The sequence below is a fragment of the Eulemur rufifrons genome, chromosome 14, assembly GCF_041146395.1.
Source record: "Eulemur rufifrons isolate Redbay chromosome 14, OSU_ERuf_1, whole genome shotgun sequence".
NCBI lineage: Eukaryota > Metazoa > Chordata > Mammalia > Primates > Lemuridae > Eulemur > Eulemur rufifrons.
Genome location: NC_090996.1, coordinates 26,053,796 through 26,072,466, shown reverse-complemented (window position 1 = coordinate 26,072,466; position 18,671 = coordinate 26,053,796). Strand labels below are relative to the sequence as shown.

Sequence of the window (18,671 nt, the reverse complement as noted above, 5' to 3'; positions counted from 1 at the left end):
TAAGTAAATAACTGGAAATTTTTATACATTGCCTCTGCTCATGTTCCATTGGCCTGACTTTAGTCATGCGGCTCTACCAGCTTCAAAAGAGGCCGGGAACTGCGATCTTTCTTCTGAGAGGCTCCGTGCCGAGCTAAGAATTGGGGTTTTCATTTCGATGAGGGAGAGTAGAATGTGACTATTGAGAGACAACAGTTTCTGTCAGTCTGCCCATTTATTTAACCAAATAGCCACACATACACATAAAATAGTAAATAAATGTCCCCTGTCTCATGGTAAAATATTGATCCAGAAAGACACAGCAAGAAAATGGCCTGTGTCATCAGCACATACAGCCCCCATTCTCAAGTGTTGCAGTCGTTATCTTCCTCAAATAAAAGGAAAATGAAGCTGTCAACACGGACAAGAGGAGGGAGGCAGAGCTGACCCACTTCCTTTCTAGGCCGTGTCTTCAGTCGGGAGTAACCACGAGGGCAGTGTGGGGTGGGGGGTGTCCAAAGTCTCTGGAGAGGCCGGAGCTTCACCCGTCACAGGGGTCCCACCCAAGTGCCACCTGCCTGGGGCACCTGACCAAAAGTGTCCTGCCACCCTGAGAGACTCCCTTTAGTCAGTACTCGGGGCTGTTTCCAGGGAACAGAACAGTTAGCCCAGAAGGAACAGCAGAGCGTGTGGATCGTGCAGCACAAGCTAAGCTGCTGCCTTCACAGTGAGCTCCTGTCTGCGTATGGAGGATTCTGTGTGTCCGGTGTCCTTGCTGCAGTTGTCTTCATCCCAGATGTCTCTTGCTGCTTCTGAATGTTCATTATTTCCACTCTTGAAAGTAGAGAAAGAATGGACTTGAATAAGAATTAGAACACTCAGTGCTTTACTAGACACTGACAGTTTCATCTTAAAACACCAAAAACACCTTCAAAATGTCTGTCACCATCACTCACCTGTGTCTCAAGCTGGCAGCCTCCCTGGCCTGCTCTGCCTCTAACAAACAGAATGGCCTGAAGACAAAAAATGGCAAAGACATTTTTCTGTCTCCTTAAAACTTCCCCCACTCCTTCTGGGAACTGCATCCTGACCTGCATCCCTGAGGCAGGTTAAGTCTTTTGTTAAAACTCCCAGGTGGCCGCCAGCCCCCCAGGTGGACAGCAGAGTTCACAGGCTTTGTCTTTGGCAGACATCGGAGGATTAGAACAGTTAACCACAGTAATTGCCTGAACCCGAGAACCCTCCCTTTTAGAGCTCTGTATTTCTGCCTACGTTTGGGAAATTTGGGATTTTGAGACAAAGGTCTACCATGTTTTCTCCTTTGTCAGCAAAGTAAACTCTCTTTCCTTCCTCCCCAAACCGCTCGTCCTTGTTCTTCTGATTTGGCCTCATGGACAAGTGGCCAAGTTTTCAGTAACACACCTTCTCCCTCTCCAAAGCTTGAGTCTTGAGCTGTGGAAGAAAACACATCCCCACCGGACCTGGCAGACTATGCACAAAACCAGGGAAGGTAAAAAACCTAACCCAGTGGTCTCCAGTCTTCTTCTCTTTGACGGCAATCTGAAAAAGCCAACACAGAAACCGTGTGTTTAGGGTGTCTCGGGGCCATTAAATCACCTGCACTGGGTGCTGAAGGGTCCTGCCACTGCCAGGCAGGACGCACGTTACCTGGTGTCTGTGGTTGACCTCAGCTACCTGCGCTGCTGGTCTTTCATGTCCTGAATGGTTTTTCTATGGGTAGATTTGCTTTCATCAGAAAAAGCACAATATTATGATTTTAAGTAATCTGCCGTGTTCCTGTTATCCTCACATCTGTACATTTGCACAATTTATCCATACATGTAAAATACATTTCCCATGATTCTAAAAGTACAGGTGGATCAAAACTGTTGCGATATTGCTTTCTTATCAATTATTTAATGCCTGTGAGGCTCTGAATGGACATAATTTCCTTACACATTCTCAGCATTTCCCTAATTTATCCTCCTTTGAGTATCTTTTATCATAAAGCTCTATTCTCCTCATACTACTGTCCTTACCGTATTTCACAGGGCAGTGACAAGTGGGTTCATAAAGCGGCACAATCATTTTCATGGATGTGGTCCATCCTACAGCTGAAAGCTTTCCTAGGATTACGACAATTTTCATCATCCCTAGCAATGTTTGTGTGAATCAAGTTTCCACTCCCTCTGGCCAGCACTGGGGATCAGGAAATGTTTAGTAACTTAACATTATTCAGTCATTTGTAAAAGTTAAGATACTTTGTTTTTCTTATGTGAATTGTTTCTCTATGTACATGTCTTCTGACCATTTATTTACATTTCTGTATTATTTGGATCTAAACACTGGATAATACTTTTAAAAAAAAAATCCAGTAGGTGTTTCCTGAGAGGCTGGTGGTCAGTCTCTGAACTCACTTATACATCTCTATTTCTTCTGCAGCCAATTTAAAATTTTTGTTGACCTCTGACAGCTTCCTCTGCCTTTCTGCCAGCTGAAGTTGGTTTGTTCTCGGCTTCCTGAGATGGGAAAGAAATGTGCATTATCCAGTAGCCCATGGGGAATTCTGCCATCTTTCCTCTCAGCATGTGAAGGCTGGGACTCAAAGGTCCCCTGCCACCTTCCCTAAGTGTACAGACTGACAATCACAACCAGAGGGAGAACTGAAGCCCCCACTGAGGGACAAAGGGAAATCAAACTCTGGGCTCTGGCAAGTCCTCTCTAATTCTGAGCTCCTACTCTTAGCTCTCTACTCTTACTCATTAAAAAAAAGTCAAGGAATTTTCAAAGCATCTGTGAGATGCACGATGTGCCCTTCTGGGGTCAGTCGCCTGCTTGAGACAGTGAGAGTTCATTCCATTGCCATGTGGAACCAGACCTGACCAACTCATCACAACTAGACACATCAGGATGGAGCAGGGTATCCTTACTTGTCTGACCCCTCCCGTGGGCAGACCCGACTCTCAGTCCAAGGCTGAGCCAGGACCCAGACAGCCAGCCTCAGACAGATCCCTGCGGGACATGGAGTCATCAGTCCTGCCGTTCACCACGGGACATTTCTCTGATGCAGGATTGGAACTCTTATCACCTACTTCTAGGGTCCTGGTTGAGGGAAAAGACCAATCTTAGTGCCGGGACATGTACTGAACTAAAAACAATCTGAAAGGCTCCATAGTCAGGTGTTATCTGCTGCAAAGAATTTACAAATGGAAAACCATCCCGCTTGGTGTTCACCAGCACAAGGTTGAGTTCATAGAAAGTGGAGGCAGAAAAGGGCAACGACCTCAAAGCTAGACCTGCTGTGTTGCTGACAAACTACTACATTCATGATTCTGATTCAAAGGATGTCATTTGACACTTCATTTAATACGGAGGATGCATAAAATGGAAAGAACTCTAGGAAACAGGGACAAAAACTCTTACTAGAGAAAGTCAATGCATTTGTTTGTGGCCACCCAGGAAATGCCTCAGCAAATGCTTTCTGGAGTGGCTCCAATGCACTGGGCGCAGTGCAAGCTGCTGTGGACACAAAGGGGAGCAGGGCACTGTCCCCACCCTAAAGGAGCTCACAGTTTAATGCAAAAAGCACAGCCAGTGAGGACATGGCTGCCCCTGCCTTGCACATGGGAAGAGATAACAGAGAACCTGAGTGTTGAGGCAAGCTGGGGAAGGGTTCTGCTGCAGAATATGGATGAGTGGATCTGCGGCCCCTGACCTCCCCTGAGAACAGTACGAAACACATGGCTGAATGCATCAAATTTGATGCAATGCATGAAATTACATGGCTGTAAAGAAACATGAGGCAAAGAGGGAGAAGGAGGCCTAAGACCAGGCTGATGTTTGGGGCCAATTTCCCCTGGTTTCATCAGTGACTACCAGAAAAGACCACTGAGAGGTGCAAAGAACCCGCACCTTTCAGACACATGCACAGGCATGGAAGGAAACTGAGTAGAGTTCAGAGTCTGATAAAACAGGGACCCCCACTATGGTCCACTGGCTTTGGTTGGGATCCAGAAGAGCTGTGCTCTGGGAGTGAAGGTGGACAGGAAACACAGCGGCCTTTGTTGGGACTGAGTCAGCAGTGAGTGATCTCATTGCCGACTGGGTTAAATGGACCCAGTGCAGCCAGCGGCCCTGACAACCTGCTACAGGTAACCCCCCATCACCTCTGCAGCAGGGTAACATCATACTAGCTCTCAATTTGTGTCTAAATATTTTTTACCCAGTTTCTTGCATTTACTAAACAATGACTACACATTTCAAAGGACAATACACAGGGATATGATGGAAACCTAAAGGATTATATAAATGGATCCAGGGTATTGAAGTTAAACAATGCTGCTATCACTACCTCCTGCGGCCCCAAATAAACTACAAAGGAGAGTGCATGAAGAGAAAGGAAACAATGCATTTCACATAAATCAAGGCAAGGTTGACAAGCCCAATTCTTTACCGACTGAATTAGCCACAAAAGCTGCAGAAACTATTCTAAAGGAAACCACAGTTGTCTGCGTGGACACATCGTTCACACCACAAACAGTATTGGTGTCAGTGAACACGTGAACATCTTGCTCTTCTGCTGCAGCCCATCTGTGTTCATATACTTCACATTTTCTACTTTTGTCTTAGGCAATCTGAATTTAGCCTCCCAGTTGCTTTCACATTGTCTTCCAGGTTCTTTTTAATTCCCAGAATGGACAAAACAGGTTTCTCTGTGTGTGTTCAGGAGGACCTGAAAACTCGGTTGCGGTGGAGAAAGGAGGTGAGGATCCTGAAGGCGGGAAGCCCTTCACCTTCCAGGGAAAACTCGTTTCCACTCTCCGGGGACTTCCTCCCCACAAGTAGCATACCTTCCAGGTGACACTGATTAGACCTCCAGGCGCTCAGGTTTGACTCTTCCAATTTGTCCTTTGTGTATCCTAAGACAGATTTGAGAAAAGTCATTGAAGAAGTAATGATTGTGCAACAACGTGAATACACTTAACACTACTGAACTGCCCACTCGAACGTGGTTAGGATGGTTATTATTGTGTGATGAATATTTTACTGCAGCGAAAAAAAAATTGTAATTAGAAAGGAAGTAATTATGATCAATTTTCCGAGTTATGTAATCTGTGGGAATAACTTTTTGTCACGTGCTCCTCCTTGCCATTCAGCTGCATATTTTCCTGCTGTATCTGCCTCCTCCCGATTTCACTTTCCCTTCCCTGACGCCAGCTTCATTAAGGGGAATTTGAACATAATGCAAAACACTCTCACTAATGACTAAATTTCCAGGGATGAAAATTCCATATTATTAAAAGATCACATATTATTGTTATCTTTTATGAACTGAACAATTTTTTTTTTAAGAGACGGGGTCTCACTCTTGCTCAGGCTGGTGTTGAACTCCTGAGCTCAAGGAATCCTCCCCAACTCAGCCTCCCAGAGTGCTAGGATTACAGGCGTGAGCCACCGTACCCAGCCCTAGGACCTGACAGATTTGTTCCTCATCAAAGCTAAGATAAACAATGCAAGTCCTGTAGCGAATATAGGTCATTTACCTCAGAAATATCCGACATGTTCCTTGACATAACACATTCAACTTCTCTGCAGAATGTTCTTTTTCCAGTATCTGCTCATAGGACAGAAGCAGAACATGCACTAGGATTTCAATAGAAACACTGGGTGATCTGCTAAAAAGATGAAATGGCAACCCTATGTATCCTACCGTTATTGCTGTTTCATGGGAAATTGGTTGATCTAGTTTGGGGCCAGGAAGAATGTCAACTGCATAAGGAAATGAGGAGCAAAGATACACCATGAGGCATGAGTATGTGGTGGCATCCACCACCTTCCTGCTTACGCGATGACAGAATAGGTGACTGATTACAAGGAGAAAGCAAAGAAGGTAGGAAGTTGTTCAAATCAAACAGGTCAACTGAACTTTTCTTAACGGAATGGCTCTTCCTAGGGGAATATTTTAAAAATGAAACATTTAAACAAATTCCCACTGAAAATCCTTTCTTTAGCACTAAGAGGAATAGGGACTGTTGACTTTGGCTAGATGTCCTCCTTTATGTCTTGTATATTTCCTCAGTTCTGGCAGTGCTCAATGATGTCATAATTACTCAGGTCATACAAATAAAATGCAGTTCTTATTCTCTTGAATATAAAAAGTTGTTGTGTCATCAGTAATTCAATTACAGATGATTGTTCAGAAAAGGGTTCAGTCCCCAGAGACCCCCACTTTTACTGTGGTGAACAGCAAGAGAAAATGTAGAGCTCCACTCACCCAATGGACAAAAAGTCTCGAAAGCCCAATGATGGTCACACTTAGCAGCCAACTTCTTACCAAGGTCGCATTTTTGACATTCTGACCTCTCTCAGATTGAAACCTAAGCACATGTAGTTGGAATAATTTCATCTGCAATTTTATTAGTTCCCTCACATGTTTTGATATGATCCTTCAAAAAAAATTGATCCATCTACAATTATACATTAGTTTTCCCTTTGCTTTTAGAATGTAATCCAGGCAAAAATAACGGATTTTACCTTAAATTTAAGTGGAGTATCGAAAAGAATCTTTTTTCCCCTCTTCCTCCTGTCTTGAAGCCATTTCTTTGTTCATTGATCCACATAAACATGGAATAAAAAGTCAGAATTCAAAATACTCTTTATAGTGCTAGAAACAACCTATCTTCCAGTGTGTAACTCCTGAGAGGAAGAACGTGGTACATTACACATATGAAGCTTGCTTTGAATGTGGGCAGTTCATAGAACATGTGAACCAGGATACTCTGTGAAAGACGAGGGAGCAAAATAACTGAACTATGGGAGATGGAAGGAATTTAAAGTCAAACCAAAGTGGAAAGAGCACTGATACCTGCTGTTTCCAAATGTTATCCCAAAATATGGCATTTTCACATGCTGAACGCTTCGAATTAAAGGAAATTTTAAGGCCTCCGAAGCAAACCTCAGATTATCAAAACATGTCCTCTTTAGTAGACTCAAAGAAAAAAATCCAAAATAAAAAGAGACTACATTTGAACTGAATGACATGCTAATATGGCAATAAAATGTCTCCTTCTGGGCTGGGAATTCCACTTTGTGTAACAAGACTGTGTGGTCTCACATCACCCCTAACTAACCTAGACATGTGAACATCTGAAACAGGGGTGGGTATGCCATTTATCTATGTCACCTTACTGCCTGTGAGCCTGGACTGTACATTTTGAAACCAAACAGGGAGAAAAACCAAGGTGACTTTGACAATTGATGACCCAGGGATCTCAAAGGATCCTTTTAAGAGACAAAGTTCATCAGCTTCCATCCTGGGGGATTTGGGGACAATACTCAGAAGGCTTGGCGGCACCAGGAGTGATGGGTGGGGAGTGCACAGCTGGTGAGCAGGGCCCCAGGGCCCCAGGTGACCAGGACAAACCCCCACTGATGACCTGGGCCCTGTCCTCAGGTGAACTCCCTAACGGTTTTATTCTGCCTGACTGCACAGCGTTCCCAAACTCATTCAGGCCTCTGACGGCTTAAAATCACTGCTGTGTACCCCACAGCTCTTTATTCTTACATAACTGTAACTTCGAAAGTATGTTTCATGCATGTAAAACTTCAGCAAGACATATGCATATGTCCTCTGAATTAAAGAATAAAAAAGAAATTGAAAATGTATGAATAACTGGATTTAATTACAATTATTACGGGAAATGGGCACCCTAAAAAATACTAGGATAGTATAGATATCCCAAGTTCACCTTTGAAATGGAGATGTAAAAAAATTAAACTGTCCTTGGATTTTAATTGGCAAAAAATTATTTTCAATGAATACATCTAATTTACAACAAGCAGCCACTGAGTTGGTTTGCAAATATTCTAATAATGATTTAAATCCTTTTGAAACGTCATCTTCAATGATTTTAAGCAGCACGCAATGTCAACAATTGATATTTTAAAAAATCACCATTGTGTTCTGATCTTCTAAAATTGATTCATGAATTTTGCTTCCTGCAAGCTTTTCTAAATTTGGAAGTGGTCTTTACATGTTTTTGGTTTTTTTAACAATAACAGGCACAATGGGATTCTGCAAAAACTGTTTCAGTAAGCTAAAAGTAATTAAAATTATTTAAGATAATCACTGACTGATGAGAAACTGTAAAAGATGGGAATTCTCTCAATTGAAAATGAGATAAGCTAAGAAGTACATTTTCAAAATATTACTTATTTTTGCTCCTCATTAAAGTCAGGAATGTTAAATTGTAATAAATTCTAATTTGGGCATCAATATTATATTTAAATTCAATGTTGTAAGTTTTAATACACTCACTTTTCAATTTTTCAGTATTTTTTCAACTGATTTAATGTTGTAGGGAAAATTAGCCATTAAAAAGTTAATAATTAATAAAAGTATATGCTGGTATACAATTTCCCTTTCACCTGGGGCTCCAATATGACTTGGCCAGGCACTGGACATATCCCCTTTTCATTTTCCTGGAAGGTCTCAATATTTTGTATATTCATTTTCTGATCAAATATGTGTTTCCCCTTCCTCTCACTCTGTCTCAGGATTTTTCCCCAGAAATAATCTTGAGCCTTTAAAAAATACTATTGCATGCTATGATTTGGGGTCATCATATCCCTCAAAAAATGGACACTTGCATAAAATAAATTTTGTGGCCAAGCATATTGGCTCATGCCCATAATCCCAGCAATCTGGGAGGCTGAGGTGAGAAGATCGCTTGAGCCCAGGAGTTCCAGACCAGCTTGTGGAGACCCTGTCTCTATTAACAAAATCAAAAAATTAGCTGGGCATGATGGCATGCACCTGTAGTCCTAGCTACTTGGAAGGCTGAGGTGAGAGGGTCGCTTGAGCCTACGAATTTGAGTCCAGCCTGGGCAATACAATGAGACTTCACTTCTAAAAAGAAGAGAAATATATCTCCAGAGAAACCTCAGCAAAGTAAAGCAGCCAGGGCTGCAAGAAGGAAGCTCTTTATTATTGACTGGCCACCAAGTTGGTCCCCAAACCACAGCAACACCTCCCCCAGATGGTATATCCAGCTACCATAAAGGCAGCACAAACATTTTGTTACTTTTCATACGTACAGATCTGTTAATACATACTAATAAATTGCATTCTCTCTTTTATATTAATACAGAGGGGGCTTCTGCTGGCAGATTACTTCTCCCATAAAAACAAGGAGTTTCTCTTATATCACCGTTCTATAAATATAGCAATTGATATTTTCTAATCAATGTCAAAAGAAAAAAGCCCCCCCCGGAGATAATATAATGACTATTATATTAAATGTATATGAATTTTCTATTTTACTCCATGTCTCCAGGCTTATTTTGATATATTAAAACAGTCAAATATATAACTATTTCATAAAAGTAAATATTCCATATAAAAAAATTCAAGTTTTTTACCACTAAGAAAATAAAATTCCTGGAAAATATACCGTGTTTAAATACACTGAGAGTTGGCCAGGTGCAGTGGCTTATGCCTGTAACCCCAGCACTTTGGGAGGCCAAGGCAGGAGAATCACTTGAGGCCAGGAGTTTGAGACCAGCCTGGGCAACATAGCAAGACCCCGTCTCCACAAATATTAGAAAAATTAGCTAGGTGTGGTGGTGCATGCCTGTAGTCCCAGCTACTTGGGAAACTGAAGTGAGAGGATCCCTTGAGCCCACAACTTCAAGGCTGCAGTGAGCTATGATTGTACCACTGCACTCCAGCATGGGTGACAGAGTGTAGATCCTGTCTCTGAAGAAAAAAACAAAACACACTGAGACTTGTGTACACTGTGGCACCATGACCAGTGTTCCTGAGTAGCCTAGGGGGAACAAATTTGTTTTTAATTTTTTCCCCCATCTTCTGCAGTATATGAACAAATTTGTATCCTGGGTATTTAGTCTAAAGCTTCTGCTTTCTGATTTTAGATTTTATTCTGAAAATATACACTTGTTTTATAATATTGTTTTAAAATACTATCAAATAAAACTGACATTTTAGGAAGTTGGACCATGTTTTTATTGTGTGGCATCAGGCACAGCTGAGCCATATTTTAGGGGTACAACCTGGGTTCATAAGTAGTCTTACTGATGAGTTCAAGTAGTTCTTAAAATATTGCTTGCTGAACTTGTAAAAACACCCACAAAAAAGAAATAAAAAGTTTCGCAATACATTAAGACAAACAAAGGAAGCACAGGAGAACCCTTTGTACTATCTTCACAATTTGGGGTTTTTTTTTTTTTTCCGGTAAAGATAGGGCGGGGTGTCTCGCTATGTTGCCCAGGCTGGTCTTGAACTCCTGGGCTCAAGCGATCCTCCCACCTTGGCCTCCCAAAGTACTGGAATTACAGATGTGAGGTGCTGTGCCTGGCCTACAACTTTTCTATAAACCTAAATATATTCTAAAATTTAAGTTTATTTAAAAAACAAAATTTCACTTTTCGCAAGGGAGCAACCAAGGGCCTATACTTGGTTATAACTTTTCATTAATACAACCTGAATGAAACCAGGTCTGAACCTGGATTTTAATTTTCTTGCATCGTGTTCTCAAAGCTTGAAATGAGCTCATTTTAAAGCTATTTAATTTTCAGGTTCCAGCTAATTTTTCACACGTTTTTCCTCCCGCTTTACTCAGTTGGGGGCAGGGGGAAAAGTAGTCCCACTTTTCAGTTTAAGTATTAAGGGTCTGTGCAAACAGGTCAACAAACAAAAGGGAAGAAACCCAAACTCTCAGGGAATTCACCTCCGGGTCTGCTATTAACTAGCACCAGTAAGTTAACAGTCGTCGCTGGGGGCAAATAGATAAGACTGGAATCCAGATCTGACAGTAGACCCTAATTTCGCCATTTCTCCACCAAAACAAAAAAAACTGAACTTCTCAGAAACTGGTTGCACCTGGGGGCCAAGCTGCCAGCCGTGCGAGGGACTTTCCTATCCCTCCCGGACCGCGGGAACAGTCTGTTGCCCCAACCAGGGTCCAGCGGCGCCAGAAGTTACTAATTTCACCACCCAGAGAGCCCGAGGCGGCGCGCGGGGATTGAACACACTAGGGGTGAGGAGAGACCCTGCGCAGGCGCAGAAGGTGGCCGCGCAGGCGACGGGGCGTACTGCGCACGCGCGCCTCTTGGGCGGGTGCCTTTTCCACCGCAGGGCGGGCGAAAGACCGCCTCACTTTCCCGCCCTTGGGCCCCACCCCTCACCCCCCGACGGCTTTGCAGTGGGGACCGAGCGGCCGCCCCGGACCTTGTGGTAGCGGCGCCGCTCGCCTGGTCGCCTCTGCGGACCTTGCAGCAGCCACAGTGGGAGCCCATGGAGCTTTCGGGAGCGCCAGTGCTTACGAACGGGAAGCGGTCGGGCCTGGGCCGTTGCAGGCATTTCTTCTGGCTGGGTGTCATCTTCGACGCGGTGGGCGTGGCGGTGCTGTTCACCGGCGTATTCTGCAACCTGCTCTTCTACGACACGCTGGTCTACCTGGGTTCCATCATCATCTTCTTCAGCCTGCTCTGGTGGATCTCCTGGTACACCGGCAACATCGAACTGCTGCCCGAGGAGGCCTCGAAGAAGACCTTGCGCGTGCCCTCCGTCGCCATGTTGGAAGCCCTGCGCCAGAGCTTCAGCCACCGCCTCTCTCTGTCCATAGGCAACGTCTCCACCACCTTTCTGCGGATACAGCGGCGCCGGCGCGCCCGCCAGAGGACCTTTCAAAGGACTACCTCGCTAAAAATGACCGTCACAGGCCTCGCGGAAAAAGAGCCGGAAAAGGAGAACAAGGACATAGATGGAGGGGAAAGCGCCAAGGAGAGCGGTGCCCCTCAAGACTTTTGCAAAGAGAATCTGGGTCCCAAGCCTGAAGATGACAAAAGTTCAGACGCAGTTGGCTCCCCAGGCCCGCCGTGGTTTGGTCCGCAACCCGTGTTCCCGTCGGACTGGCCTCTGCCGCCCGCTGTCCTGGCCTCCAAAAGCCTGCCTGTAGTGCCCTCGGTCTCTGTTGGTCAGCCTTTAGGCATTGCTGTGAGCCAGCCTGTGGTTTCACAGAGCCAGCTCCGGAATCTTCCTCGGGCTTCTCAGACCGGGGCTCGGCCTGGTCAGGCTGCTGTCCAGACCTCCCGGAGCACCTCTGTAGTCCAGGAGATGTTGGAAAGGCGATCGTCGCATGTCCTGAAGGCTCCTAAGAGTCCAGTTACTCCACCACTACCCGACCAGAAACTATCTCAGGAGCTCCCTGACACCGCGTCACCTGTCACCGAGGCCACAGCTCCAGCCACTCAGGCCCAGCAGTCTGTCCCCACTGAGAGTGCCGCAGCCCCCGTGGCAGTGAAGAAAAGTGGCCCTCTCTAGTAGGGACCAGACCGCAGCCATCTGCGTGGCTGCTCAGGCCTCTGCCAAGTAAGTGCCTTTGGGGGAAGAGTCACCACCTACGTGAGTCCTTGACTGTTCGTCCTGGTATGTGTTTTCTAGTGGCTTCCACGACCCCTCTTGTCCAAAAAAGTAAAGTTAGTGGAAGCGAAGTGGCCTTGTCGTTCAGGAACTAGCTGTTTTTGTAGATTTTTTTTTTTAAACCTGGTGGTCTCAGTGGACGAGTGCTATTAAGATTTTGCCTACTGCGAAAGATAACAAAATCGGTTCCTTTTATTTAGGCTTGGTAGAGAGAGAGTGGTAATTAGGTTCTTTTGGGAGCTATAACGTCTGGGAGTGGGTGGAGGATTTGGGCTCTGCAAGGTTTTTGAAACATGATTTTAGGTAGTACAGGGATCCAGCATTAAATGGCATTGGCACCTAGGGTGGGAAAGTTATTTGCTTTCCAATTCTTTTTCAATCCTGTTGATTTTTATCAGGAAGAATGTCCTTAGTTTGAGGTTGGTGATCCTTACCACCTCTCTAATGCTTTCGCAGGCAACAACTGCACATAGCTAGAATTTAATAGCATTTTTGTTCACAAACTTATTTCAATGGATAACATCTTCTTGTGCCAAGTGATACTGGTTTTCTGTTTACAAGACAGTTGCTTCTTTTTTTTTTTTTTTTTTTTTTCAGTTCATCATGGGGGCACAAAAGTTCAGGTTATATATATTGCCCATGTCCCCCCATCCCCCTGAGTCTGAGCTTCAAGCGTGTCCATTCCCCAGGCAGTGTGCATCGCACTCATCAAGCAGGTGTGCACCCATCCCCTCCCCCCAGCCCCCACCTCTGTCCGGATAGTTGCTTTTTGAAATACATTTATGTTAAAAAAACATTTTACTTGAGTCAATTTAGAGCTAAAAATTAATTGTACAACTGAAACTTGAATGATTCTGGAATTTGGAAAACATATGGCTATTCGTATTATCACGTGAGCTTTCTGCTTAATCACAAGACCCTTTGTGCTAACCTGTTTAATGAATTTATGAGTGAGACTGTTGAGGACGAATTCCACTTAACTCCTCAACCTCTTGCCAATTAGAAAGATAGAGAAGATCAGAATTGGTGACCCTGCTTCTCTGTGGGTTAAGTGCTTGTCATGATATACATATGGTATCAATATATAGTTGCATACAATGATACACAATGCACATTTCTGAGTATCAATTTCCTGGTCTTTCTCCAGTACTGTTTCAAAAGTTACCTGCTGCAGGTTGCCATGGTGCATACCTGTAATCCCAGCACTTTGGAAGGCCAGGAGTTTGAGACCAACCTGGGCAACATTAATGAGACCCTGTCTCTACAAAAAAATTAGCTGGGCATGGTGGCTCATACCTATAGTCTTGTCTACTTGGGAAGCTGAGATGGGAGGATCACTTGAGCCCAGGAGTTGGAGTTTACAGTGAGCTATGATGTGCCACTACACTCCAGCCTAGGCTACACAGTGAGACCCCGCCTTAAAAAAAAAAAAAAAAAAGTTACCTGCTCTAAGGGATGGGGCAGAACAATATGTTAGGCTCCTTGTTGTTTAAACTCTACCAACATATTATCCAAGATGTTCATCTTTATTTCATATTGATTGGTTTTATTTCCTTACAATTTTCTTCAAACTTCCTTTAAGAGAATGTAAAGGCATTCTCTTTCTAGATGTATACACACCTGTATATTCTATAGATAATCTGTAGAGGCTAGGAATTTTGACTATTGCCTGTAATCCTAGCACTGTAGGAGGCCAAGGCAGGAGGATTGCTCAAGGTCAGGAGTTCGAGACCAGCCTGAGCAAGAGCGAGACCCCGTCTCTACTAAAAATAGAAAGAAATTGGCTGGACAACTAAAAATATATATAGAAAAAATTAGCTGGGCATGGTGTGGCACATGCCTGTAGTCCCAGCTACTTGGGAGGCTGAGGCAGGAGGATCGCTTGAGCCCAGGAGTTTGAGGTTGCTGTGAGCTAGGCTGATGCTATGGCACTCTAGCCCGGGCAACAGAGCAAAAAAAAAAAATTTTTTTTGGCTATTTTGGTTTTGTACAATTTGAAGGCTTGGATTTAACATGAAATACATTCATTGATTTATGTTTATTTCTATTTTTTTGAAAAAGACAAAAAAGGCCAGGCACAGTAGTTCATGCCTGTAATTCTTGCACTTTGGGAGGCTGAGGCAGGAGGATCACTTGCGGTAGGAGTTTGAGACCAGCCTGAGTAAGAGCAAGACCCTGTCTCTACAAAAAATAGAAAAATTGGCCAGGTGTGGTGGTGCACACCTGTAGGCCCAGCTACTCGGGAGGCTGAGGCAGGAGGATCACTTGAGGCCAGCAGTATGAGGTTACAGTGAGCTATGATGATGCTATTGCACCCTAGCCTGGGCAACAGAGTGAGACCTTATCTCAAAAAATAAAACTTAAAAAAAAAAAAAAAGTAAATTAAAAAGACAAAAAAGAGCAAAACACCAACAAACCATCATTGCAGAAGGAAAAGACTTAGTGTTACTGCATGAAATCATTGTTTTTTCCCCTTGATTCTATATCAGGTAATTTGCACGATTGAAAAATTCTCTACGTAATTCTTGGAGACTTGTGCTAAGTGCCAGGAGTAAGATAAACATAAATAAAGATGAAAGAATGCAGACTTGCCATCAGAGAGCTTTGTAGTCTTTGTTCTCTAAATCAAGGGAATAACTCTAAAGAGGATAGAAAAATTTAGAAAAAGAAAAAAATAAAGAGCTGGTAGCAGTGGCTGATGCCTGTAATACTAGCAGTTTTGGAGGCCGAGTCGGGAGGATCATTTGAGGCCAGGAGTTCAAAACCAGCCTGGGCAACATAGTGAGACCTCATCTCTACAAAAAATTTAGAAAAAGAAAAATAAAGAGGATAGAATTTTAGGCAGTGAAGGAGGAGGGGTAGGCCCTGTAGCAGACAAGTGGAAGAATTATCTTTTTGACAGAAAGGGTGCCCTCCAAATAATTCATCCATGGGTGGAGAACCTGCAGCCTTCTGGATCCTTGAGTGTGGACTTTTGACTGAATCCAAATTTTGCAGAAAAAATCCTTTTAATAAAGGGATTTGTTCTGTGAAGTTTGGATTTTGTTGAGGAGCCGCACTTGGCCATCTCGGGGGCCACATGTGGCCTTGAGGCCGCTGGTTCCCCACCTCTGCTGGGGGCGGAGCATTACATTAAGCCCTGCAGATTTAGTGCTAAATATAATGTCCCTGCTCTCCAAGCACTCACCACCTATCAAGGGAGACAGCCACAGGAGTAACTGCCACACTGTGATATAATAGAAGTCTACTCAGAGTGCTTTGAGAATATAGGTGTGGGCTGAGTGAAGGATGTTTGAGTTGGATCCTAAAGTAGGTGTTCACTGGGTGAAGAAGACGGGGAAGAACACTCTGTGGAAAGGGAAGAGCATCAACAAAAACACACAGAAGTTTGTAACAGTTCATAGCTTGTTGGGGGCACCTTTGGGAAAGGATAGCTTGATGCTATCAATAGTCAAGGGTGCTTGAGACTCAGGTTGGAGAGAAAGAGGCATACGTAGTGTCTGAAAGTGAAGTTAGGGAGGGAAGATGGGGCTAGATGGTGGAGGGTCTTTCCAGGGAATAAAAACCATTAATTCTTATAAGCATTGGAAAACCTTTGAAGGCTTTTTAAGCAAGGTAGAGTTGTTTTCATAGTTTCCAACCTGTGGCCTCTGCTGTAAAGTAATGGCAATAGGCCAATTATTAGAGATTAATTGCTAACGTCTCTCTCGTTTAGTTCTGAGGTGAAAACAGACCTCTTAGACCTTAGCAACAATTTCTAACTAAAGTATAGGCTCCGTGCGTATTTATTCAGGAAAACACTTTCAGCTATTTATTTACTTGTACATTATATTTTTTGCTACATAGATGATATTGTATAGAATAAACACCAAATACTGTGACACATTTCTGTATATTGGTGAGATAAACACTTATCTAAAACAGGGATCAATAGATTTTTTTCTGCAAAGGCCAAAATAGTAAATATTTTAGACTTTGTGGACCAAAAGGCAAAACTGAGGATATTATGTGGCTGTGTATATAACAAGAGAAAAAACTGCTGCCCTGCTCTGCCCTGTTTGCCTAGAGTAGGTTTTACAGTTCCTTTGACTCCAGTTGCATCAGCTGGAGTCATTTACCTGATCAAAATCAACTGGCCAGAGGGAGAGGGGGCCTAGCTGGGCAGATCTGTGGCCAACTTGGTCTATTTCACTTTGCCCCAGTGACACTCAGATCTGGGCCCACCATTCTCCTTCGAGAATACCAAGCCTTCTCTACTTGGTTCTCTGGCCAACCGAGGATTTGCTAAGTCTTCAACTCCCAGATTGTGATTCCACCTTTTGGCGCCTGGCATTTGCCAACAGCAGAGTGTCCCACGTGTAGGTGGTGATGCCCAGATCCTGGCCAGAGAGGCAGGCGTGCGCTAGGAGTGCCTGGGGGAGCAGGAGTGGAAACTGATGCCCCAGCTTGGCCTCTGAGGCTCATGTGGATAGCCCACAGCAGGGTGGGAAGGGGTGCTGCTGCCATCTGGTGGGCAGTGGCCAGAGATGCTGCTACCTACATCCTACAGTGCACAAGACAGCACCCCACAACAGAATTATCTAGCCCAAAATGTCAATACTGTGTTGAGAAATCCTGACCTTTAATAATCAAAAATTGCCCTATAGTTCATGAGATACTTTAAAAATTTTTAATTTGATCGTCAGGTGACTCAGCCTTTATATAATAATTGTATCTTCTCTACATGAGAATCTTCTTCATTTTTGTTGTTTTTTGTTTGTTTGTTTTTGTTTTTTTTGTTTTTTTGAGACAGAGTCTCGCTTTGTTGCCCAGGCTAGAGTGAGTGCCGTGACGTCAGCCTAGCTCACAGCAACCTCAAACTCCTGGGCTTAAGCAATCCTACTGGCTCAGCCTCCCGAGTAGCTGGGACTACAGGCATGCGCCACCATGCCCAGCTAATTTTTTCTATATATTTTTAGTTGTCCATATAATTTCTTTCTATTTTTAGTAGAGACGGGGTCTCGCTCTTGCTCAGGCTGGTCTCAAACTCCTGGCCTCGAGGGATCCACCCACCTTGGCCTCCCAGAGTGCTAGGATTATAGGCGTGAGCTACCATGCCCGGCCTTCATTTTTGTTTTATTTGTCTTTGTATCCCCAGTTTGTACATCTCTGAATCAACACAAATTGGGGCATTTAGTAGTAATAATAGCTGACCTTTAGTGCTATTGGATGATAATTCACTACACATGGTAGGTACTAAGTGATTTACAGACACTCCTCACAACAGTTAGAGTTGGACACCATTATAATCTTCATTTCAAAGTTAGTAGATTTGATATTGAGAAGTTAAGTAATCTGTCCAATGTCACGCAAATGGAGGAGCTGGAATAGATGTATATTTAATGTACAATATGTTATATGGTATATATTATAAGCTTTCCTTCCAGATTAAAGTTATTAATGAGCCTTTTTCTTAAGCCTCTTGATTGTAACTTGAGCTGTAATACTCCATATCAATCTATGGGTTGCTTCTTGATTTAAAGCATTACTGGCACAGAGAGAATGAGAATCAGCAACTCTTTAGTTTTCTTGTTTACTTCAGATTATTTTGTTTATAAATATCATCTGAAATAAAAATTGCCTTTTTCTTTTCAGAACTCACCAATGTTTCTACAGATTTAACTGCCAACTTTATAAAAGCACACTTATCCTCATCTTGTTTTGGAAACCTCCATCCAGAGTCCTGACCTCTCTCAGACCAGCAGACTTACTAGACTGCCTCTGCCAAGTATATCTGTTTTGGTATTGGGGATAGTTTTCCAGCTTCAGGTGATAAAGTTATCTATTGCCAGAATTTTAAGCCATAATAAACTGCGCTATTCCAAATGAACCTTGTTTTAAAATAAGTTGGTTTTTAAAATAGACTTTTCTCATGAAGGCATTGCAGCATTCCAAATGGAAAATAATGTCTCACATACTCTAGGTGAATATGTATGTAAGTAAAATTCCCACAGAAATAGATATTAAAAAGCACAACTCTTTTTATCTCTTTTTTTTTTCCTGACAGCTTTTTAGAGTCCAAACAACTCTTTTTATTTAAGGATATTTTGTGACCTCTTTATGAAATAGCTATCAGAAGGTATTAATGCAATCAGTGCATTATAATATGCTGCAACTTATATGTATATGCTCACAACTTCTGAGTTTCTCATTTTCCCAAGGATTTAAAATCTGATTTTATTGCACATTTTAATGATAATCTAATAAAATT

General features: G+C 43.2%; 1 protein-coding gene across 1 annotated transcript; it reads left to right on the top strand.

Annotated features, from left to right (window-relative positions):
- Positions 1 to 4,089: 4,089 nt before the first annotated feature.
- On the top strand, positions 4,090 to 18,410 carry LOC138394075 (uncharacterized). Its single transcript, XM_069485693.1, has 4 exons — positions 4,090 to 4,130; positions 4,672 to 4,741; positions 11,135 to 12,370; positions 18,056 to 18,410. The coding sequence occupies exons 1-3, from the start codon at positions 4,090 to 4,092 to the stop codon at positions 12,320 to 12,322; spliced, it is 1,299 nt and encodes a 432-aa protein (XP_069341794.1). The 3' UTR covers positions 12,323 to 12,370; positions 18,056 to 18,410.
- Positions 18,411 to 18,671: the final 261 nt, after the last annotated feature.

Bases quoted from the DNA above. Each gene is read 5' to 3' on its own strand.
- LOC138394075 (XM_069485693.1), top strand. From the start codon at position 4,090: ATGGACCCAGTGCAGCCAGCGGCCCTGACAACCTGCTACAG. The intron at 4,131-4,671 runs GTAACCCCCCAT...TTTAATTCCCAG, and splicing joins GCCCTGACAACCTGCTACAG to AATGGACAAAACAGGTTTCT. The intron at 4,742-11,134 runs GTGAGGATCCTG...TTTCCACCGCAG, and splicing joins GGTTGCGGTGGAGAAAGGAG to GGCGGGCGAAAGACCGCCTC.